General features: G+C 51.9%; 1 protein-coding gene across 2 annotated transcripts; it reads right to left on the bottom strand.

Moving 5' to 3' along the window:
* Positions 1-538: 538 nt before the first annotated feature.
* On the bottom strand, positions 539-7,387 carry MRPL1 (mitochondrial ribosomal protein L1). Of its 2 annotated transcripts, none has more exons than XM_053941578.1 (9): positions 6,455-7,387; positions 5,734-5,842; positions 4,874-5,129; positions 4,590-4,673; positions 3,768-3,839; positions 3,448-3,559; positions 2,951-3,051; positions 1,496-1,577; positions 539-812 (listed from the first exon to the last, which is right to left on the bottom strand). In XM_053941578.1, exons 1-9 carry the CDS (start codon positions 6,567-6,569, stop codon positions 649-651), a joined length of 1,095 nt encoding a protein of 364 aa, XP_053797553.1. In that variant the 5' UTR covers positions 6,570-7,387; the 3' UTR covers positions 539-648. The 2 variants fall into 2 exon arrangements, with proteins under 2 accessions (XP_053797553.1, XP_053797554.1); XM_053941579.1 differs by lacking the exon at positions 6,455-7,387 and adding an exon at positions 5,992-6,429.
* Positions 7,388-7,914: the final 527 nt, after the last annotated feature.

The following is a 7,914-nucleotide window of genomic DNA, read 5'->3' on the forward strand; positions in this document are numbered from 1 at the left end:
AATCAGCGTGGCCTGACAGGAATTGGTCACCCTGACTGACAGCAGCCAAATGCTTCTGAGGGGAGCTAAAAGAATTTCCATGCAGACAGATCCCAGTAACCTCATGGAAAAACGAGGCCTACCTCCAATAATAGGAATGATTTGAAGCCACAAACCTTTCCAGATTTGGACCAGCTCATCCCTGTGGTAAACAGCCAGTCCTTTCTGGGACCATCTCACATTTCGGGGTGCAGCTTTATGAACACGTGTTCAGCAACAGAGCCCCCCCCCAAAAAAAAACACCCCAGGAGAAATTCCAACGCCTACACAGGCGGGAAGGGCGGGAGCGCCATCTCCTGGAAGGAAAGCGGGAAACACCGGGAAAGAGAGCCGGGTCTCCAGCCGGCATTCCAGAAAACCAGGTGAGGAAAACACACCAGAGCAGGGCGCATGTTCGCTCCCCCCCAAAAAAACCACAAACGATTCTTCCTTAGGGGAAAAAAAAAACATCTGCCCGGTTCTGGCAACAGGCTCCCGTCTGTGACAACGTTACAGCGAATTTTGACATGAAAGCCACGAGCCCCGTTTATTTTTTGTTCTCACAGAGCGTGATTTGAATGACACCATTCGCTTCCCGAGCTCGTCCGCCAGGTCCACAAGGAAAAGACATCAGGTACTAAGGGATTCTTGGACAGGTTTTTGCTGATCCTCATCGCCTGCATCTTCTTCCTCTTTTTCTTCTACTTTCTCCACCTGAGGTAGGATTCCGTCGAGGTTCAGCAGCAAACCTTCGCTGGTGGAGGATCTGATAACCAGCCTCTGCACAATGGGATCTAGGAAAACAAAGGGCACCACCAAACTGGTCACTCCACCCCTTCCCAGGTCTCCAGGCTGACTGCTCCCAGCAAATGTTTGCCATCACGCCAGTAGAAGAACACCACAAGAACCAGGCTTGACACTCCAAATCAATAGAAAAGCTACTCAGAGCAGAGAAGCTAACCCTCACTAAACTGAGCTGATGTAAACTGATTTTAAAAAACACCCCAAAACACCACTTTCAGCGTCTACTTTATATTTCAAGTCAGGCAACCCCCTTGTCGTTTTTATTTGGGCTTCTCAAGGCATGTGTACTTGGCTTTTTATGGTCTGGTCTCTGCAGCTACTCCGAGCAGCATCACCAGGAGAGAGGCAGGATCATCCTCTGGCAGACATTAAGGAAGCATCAAGACAAAAACATGGGTTTTCAGCTTAAACAAAGCTCCTTCCCTAAAATTCTTTCATGAATCACCATTTCCTCTCCAGCTAGGCAGACACCCTCTGCTTAAAGTTGACTTTATTATTCCTTTTGCAAAGGAATAAAAAAAAAAGCAAAGAAAGAATCATCTTTCTTTGCAGGAGCAGGAATTTTAGAGTTCCTTGGAGAGCAGAAGTTGAATGACAATGCAGCAAAGAACACCCACGCCCCACTTTTGTTTGCTGCAACCTGAACGACCGCGTGAGAACAGTGACTCCTTACCGAAATTGGACGGCTTGAAGGTGCAGATATCGTGGATAATTGTTTTCAGGTTGGCAATTATGTGCTCAGTGGGCATATCCAGCTGCAAAAGGACAACGCCAAGTTAGCTGTGGTGATGCCTGGAGGCCAGGTTAACAGATCTGAAAGCACCAGTGTTCATGTTGATTCCACATTTGGACAGATTTCCTTTGTCCGTGCTCCCTGTGCAGGAGTGACAAGTCCCATTAACAGCATGATTCAGGGAGAAGCAGTATTTTACACATGCTGATTTGCTCACTGCTCTCCCTGTTTCCACTCAGGACACGGAATTCCCAGGGCTCTGTAACAACGTGTAGCCTTAAGGGGTGAAAAGTCTTTAAAAAAATCAATACATACACAAGAGCTTTTGCAAAAACCTCATTAAAACGAAGGTCCTGGGGAAAGAAGGTTCAAGAAGCAGCTGTCCAAGACCACGAAGTGCACCAACACCTAGAGCTGAAGGCATTAGGAGCTTGAACAGAATGAAATCAACCAGAAGAACCAGCTCATCAGCTCCACGATGAAGACAGGCAATGCTCAGAGGGTTCCAAGCACTCCAAAACAGCTCCCACATCCAAATGAAGATGCCAGCTTCCAAACCAGCTTCCCACAGTAAACCCTTGTGGATGCAAACCTATCTTGCTGTTTGGAGTTTTGGACACTTCTCTCCAGAGCAGCACAAGGTGCTGTAAAAAGGTTCAGGTAAGTTATTTGTTCCCTTCTTATTTCTTAACTAAGTTTGACCCCTCCAACAGCAAGATCCAGAATTCCAGCTACACACACAAAAAAAAAAAAAAAAAAAAAAAACAGACAAGGAAGCCCTTGGAATGCCCATGCACAGCTCAGAGCAGCTAATGAGAATTAATAAACTCATTTGTCTCCAACACTGCCAGGCAAAGCTTCAGGCATTTCCTACCCTTCCTGCCTGTGCCACCCTCAGTTAGAGGAACACTGAACATCAGGCAGGATTACAAACACACAAACCAGAAGGAAAACTAAAAAACAGAGCTTAGGGCAGAGCAAATAAATAAGCCAAAATTAATGCTCTATTTCAGGCGTAACACAAACAGTTTTTGCTTTCTACTCCTGTTCAGAACTATAGTAATCATAATTAGAAATCTTTAATTATTTGGTTAAAGCAAAGACTTTTTGACTGTCCTGTGCCTATTGCCCATGGACTTACAAACTCATAGTTTTATTCACTTACCCCCCCCAAAAAAAAAAAAAAAAAAAAAAAAAAAAAAAAAAAAAAAAAAAAAAAAAAGTTTAAAACCAGCTGAAGATGCCACACAACAAAGAGTTCTATTTTCTTCACAGGTTAGTTAAAGAAAACGGTCAAAAACTTTGAGAAACAGATTGAAAACATTTTTTTTTTCCCCTCTGAATACTACAGTTCTGCCCAGGAGAGAAAATGTGAGAGCTCTCTAGACAACTTACTCTGGCTATTCTTGTCTTGATGACACTCTCGTCCTCTACCGTGTACTGGTGGCATTCTCTGAAGAACTGCACCATTCTGGGAATGTCACTGCCCAGGGAATCTATTGAAAAAAAGTACAAGAACCTGTCTGAGGTGCTTATTGGCACCAGGAAAGAGACAACTCCATCTGTTAATTAAAGCACTCCACAGTGCAGTTTCACAGACAGGACAACGGTGTCCTCACTGAGATCACAAAATCAGTCTCCACTCCTTCCCTCCTTCCCCATTCATCAGGATTAATAAAGGCACCTGGCAGGCAAATGTATCTGGGTTCTTATCCCAAGATTTTCCTGTTGCAGGAAAAAATGGATTGCTAAAGTTCCCTTTACCTAAGTGGTGCAGCCTAACACCCAGTGTAACGACACAGCCTACAGATAAAAACCATTCCAGTGGCACCCCCGGGGCTCCACCTCCCTCAGGAACTGGAAACAGCTGTCACCAAGAACTTGCTCCTTACTTCTCCTTACGCTGGGGTACTTCTTCTTCAGTTTGTTCCTCAGGGGGATTAACTTGGGTATGATGGCAGGAACAGCCACGTAGAAATCAGCCTGGATTTCATCCTCCAGGATCTGCAACGGCCACAATTCCACTGATTGGATTTAAGCTGATTTAGAAAAGTGTCCAAGCACAGAAACCCATCTCCCACTCTTCACGCTGCCTGCTGCCCCCCAGCTAGAGTTCACTGGACATCAGGCTTCTTCCCCTGCCCAGGCCCCAGTCCTGTTTGAAATTAGGATATTTATGTAATCCTTGAGGAAAACCACAAAAAATATATACCCATTTGATTAATTCAACTCCTCCCACGATGGCAGCCCCATGCTCCCGAGCTACCTCAGCTTCTTGCTCATTCTGTTGAGAGAAAAAAAGTAATTAAAAACAGCTGGACTACCAATTAGGCTGTTGGTCTGCTGCCTGTTGAGCTCAGGGAGAGAATTCCAAACAATTATGTCCAAAGAGTCATCAAATAAGCCCATGGCAGCTCTCTGGGATCATCTCACACAGATAAAAACATTAATTGGCAAAGGACAGCTGCAAGAGTGTGCTGGACACCAAAACCCCAGGAAAATGAAGGAATCCTGGCTCAGCCACCTCTGTGAACACCAAAATCCCAGGAAAATGAAGGAAGCCTGGCTCAGCCACCTCTGTGAACACCAAAACCCCAGGAAAATGAAGGAATCCTGGCTCAGCCACCTCTGTGAGCACCAAAACCCCAGGAAAATGAAGGAATCCTGGCTCAGCCACCTCTGTGAGCACCAAAACCCCAGGAAAATGAAGGAATCCTGGCTCAGCCACCTCTGTGAGCACCAAAACCCCAGGAAAATGAAGGAATCCTGGCTCAGCCACCTCTGTGAGCACCAAAACCCCAGGAAAATGAAGGAATCCTGGCTCACTCACCTCTGTGAGCACCAAAACCCCAGGAAAATGAAGGAATCCTGGCTCAGCCACCTCTGTGAGCACCAAAACCCCAGGAAAATGAAGGAATTGTGGCTCACTCACCTCTGTGAACACCAAAACCCCAGGAAAATGAAGGAATTGTGGCTCAGCCACCTCTGTGAACACCAAAACCCCAGGAAAATGAAGGAATTGTGGCTCACTCACCTCTGTGAACACCAAAACCTTGTTCACCTCATCCGTAAAGCGATGGGGAAGAGAGACACTGCTGGAAAAAGGATCCACTTTTTTCTGGCAAGGGAATAAAAATTAAAAAAAAATCAAAGCAAACAGAAAGAAATGACGACTTGAGGGTAAATTACAGCACCACAGGGAGTTGGCTCCCCTAAACATGCAAAAAAAAAAAAAAAAATGCAAACGAGGTGAGGGACTGCCCTCACAACAGACCCAGCGTGAGCAAGCCTCCACGAGTGCCAGAGCTCCCAGCCCACCTTCTTCTGCAGCGCCATGTCCAGGAACACGTTGATGTACACAAACTGCTTGGGGTGGGTGAAGTCCAGCTCCTGGAACCTCTTGAGCATGCCCACGGCCTGCTCCAGCTCGTAGGAGGGTCTCCTGTAGAGCCACGTCAGGTACACGTCGTCCACGGGCTTGCTCATCAGCGGCCGCCTCCGAGGGAGGGGCTTCTCCTTCTCCTTCTCCTGCCTGCTCCTCTTGGCATCCTTTTTGGCATCCTTTTTGGCAGCTCTAACACCAAAAAAAAAAAAAAAAAAAAAGCAAAACAAAACCCCAGACACGCTGGGAGGTCACCAGTTATCTTATTTTCACAGCACGCTGATTTTATAAAAAAAGGTTTTCTCCTCCCTCTCCCCGTGGCGTTCAGTTGAACACCCAATTCTCATTCTCCGATTTTCAGAGGGTCTCCAGGCGAGGAAAAGAATATTGAAAGACTCTCTATTGAAAGACTATTGAAAGACTATTGAAAGACTCTGTAAAGAGTCTGCAGCACTCGAGAGCGCTTCATTCTCTACTTTTGCTTCTCCCAGCCACGCTGCGCTATTACAGAGACGGCAAAATGAACAATAAAAGCCAATTAAGGGATGGGAAGGTTTTCAAACCGACTCCAGGAGCTCACCAGCTTTCACGCTGACACGCAACCCTGCTACACCCCGCAAAAGCACAGCCCAAACCCACAGCCTCAAGCTTCCCCTGTGCCATTAGCACAGCGAACGCTCCCTGCCAGTCTCCGGGAGCCTGTGGGACGCCCCCAGGACCAGCGGCTCTCAGACCGACACTGCTGACACCAAACCCCCCCCCCAAACACCTCCCGGGCCGCCGGACCCGCACTCACTTGGCTGCTGCCGCCGCGTAGGGCCGGGCGGCCGCGGGGCTCACCACGGCGGGGACGGCGAGGCGCTGCTCCAGCCCGGGCAGGAGCCAGCCGCACCGCGGGGCCAGTGCTGCGGGGCGAGAGCAAACATCGCCTCAGACAAGCGCCGCGGCACCCCGCACCCCGACCCGCCCGGACAGGCCCCCCTCCAGCCTCTCGGGGCCGCGGTAGAGGGAGAAGGAGAGGCGGCGGCGGGCGCAGCGCCCGCGGCTCCCTCACCTCGCCACAGGCAGCGGGCGCTGGGCGCCGCCATTTTGCCCAGCCGCCCTGGTGCACCAGCAGAAGCATTCCCCGCGGAACTCGCTCCCCGAGGCCGAGAAGAAGCGTTCCGGCCGCCCGCGGGCCTTTCAGCGGCGCGCCACCTACCGCCGTCCCTCCAAGCCGCTGCGCCCGGGCCTGCCGTTCCGCGGGTGCGCGGGTTGCGGCGCCTGCCCGCTGGCCGGGGAGAGGTGACCCACTGCCCGGGGCTGGTCAGAAAAACCTCCAGCTCGCTTCTGCAGCGCCCTGAGAAGCGCCTCAGGGCGAGCCCGGGGTTGTCTCGTAGCGCTGCAGGGCGAACTGGTGCCCCTTCCCCAAACCAACATGGCGGCGGCTCCTGAGGGCAGCCAGAGCCGCGGGGCGTTTAGCCCCGTTCGGCCACGTCTGTGTGGGAGAACAGTGCCCGTCTAATGGTCAATGTTACCTGCTGCAAGCCACGTGTAATTCCGAAAAGAGGTTTTTCTGGCTGCCATCTCACCCCTCTTCCCTTGCGGATTGGGTGGGAGAAGAGATCCTAATTCACTCTCCTGGAGCAGCATCCACTTACAAAGACTTTGCTTAATTGTCTCCTCAGCTGGTCAGATTCACACCACAAACCGTAGTGGTTAAAGGGGGCTTTTGTTCCACACTGATGTGCTTTTAACTAAAAACATTCCAGTCCCGTAGTCTTCCCCAATCAGTGCGTGTCCAAGAGTTTTGGAACCGGGCGTACGTGGCTACGGAAAACTCCCCAGCGGATCCGTGTGCAAGAAATGTTAAACCAGACACGGGTGGCTGTGTAAAAGAAGCTGGAACAAAACTGTGCTCATCCAGTCCATCTCCTGGCTCAGTGTCCCGGGAAAGGACGGGCATGGAGAGGTGTGAGGGCGGTGGGAGGAAAAGGAACGCTCCTCGACTAAAACGCCTCAGCTGAGGAGTGACAACCATTTGTTTAAAGCTCCGGGGGCAGACGCAATGCTTTTGGACGGGCACTTGGCACTGCAGAGGGGGTGGGTGTGACAGGAGACTGTCCAATGTGCACCTGCGGCCAGGTAAGCCACGTCCTTCCCCATCTTCCCTCGGTCAGTCCCCCGCGAGCCTCTGGCTTTTCACCCACCAGCTCTCTGCTGTGGACCACGGATTTCGGGAGAAACACGGGCTCACAGATGCTGCTCGCCCGTCCCCGATACCTCACTGGGCCCAAAGCCTGTTTGCTACCAACACCCCCTGAGGCCTTTCCTGCTCTCGGGCCAGCAATGAGCTTCTTGCTTGGGTCCAGCATCAGCGCAGGCAAAGGCCAATTAAAAGCCCCAGAGCCTGATCTGATGTCTTGTCCCCCGACCGCTTGTTGCTTCCTCAGACACTCCCTACGTCTTTTTTTTTTTCTTTTTTTCTTTTTACCTGCGCTTTCCTGCTCCGGCTGCCCACGAGGACCCGTGCCACCGACACTTGGGCGCCAATAAAACCCCACTGCCTAGAGGAGGAGGAGAAACCAAGGTGCCAGACACCGAGCAGATGCCCGCACACCCAAATCCCCGCTGTTCGCCCCGCATGCCCAGGCGGACTCGTCCTTCTCCCAACGCAGCGCGGTGACAGCCGCGCCCTCGGCTGTACAACCGAGGGGCAAAAGGAGCGGGTAAAGGGGGCCGGGGGTTCTTTCGTGCTGCCGGAGCCCGTCCGTGAGCGCTGCCACGGCCCCGCGAGTGCCCGCGCTCCCCCCGCCGCGGCCCCGGCACCGCCCGCCGCCGCCTCCCCGCGCCCGCCCCCGTCTCCTCCGCCCTGCGCGCCCCGGCCGCCGCTCCTCCTCCTCCTCCTCTTCTTCCTCCTCCTCCTCCTCCTCCTCCTCGCCGCCGCCGCCGCCGCCGCCGCCGCCCGGGCCCCGCGGCTCCGTCCCCGCTGCCCGCG

This window comes from Vidua chalybeata, chromosome 4 (genome assembly GCF_026979565.1).
Source record: "Vidua chalybeata isolate OUT-0048 chromosome 4, bVidCha1 merged haplotype, whole genome shotgun sequence".
NCBI classification, from domain to species: Eukaryota; Metazoa; Chordata; class Aves; order Passeriformes; family Viduidae; genus Vidua; species Vidua chalybeata.

Bases quoted from the DNA above. Each gene is read 5' to 3' on its own strand.
- MRPL1 (XM_053941578.1), bottom strand. From the start codon at position 6,569: ATGCTGCTCCAGGAGAGTGAATTAGGATCTCTTCTCCCACCCAATCCG. The intron at 3,840-4,589 runs GTGAGTGAGCCA...TTCTCTCAACAG, and splicing joins AGGTTTTGGTGTTCACAGAG to AATGAGCAAGAAGCTGAGGT. The intron at 3,052-3,447 runs GTAAGGAGCAAG...TTTTTTCAATAG, and splicing joins GTACCCCAGCGTAAGGAGAA to ATTCCCTGGGCAGTGACATT.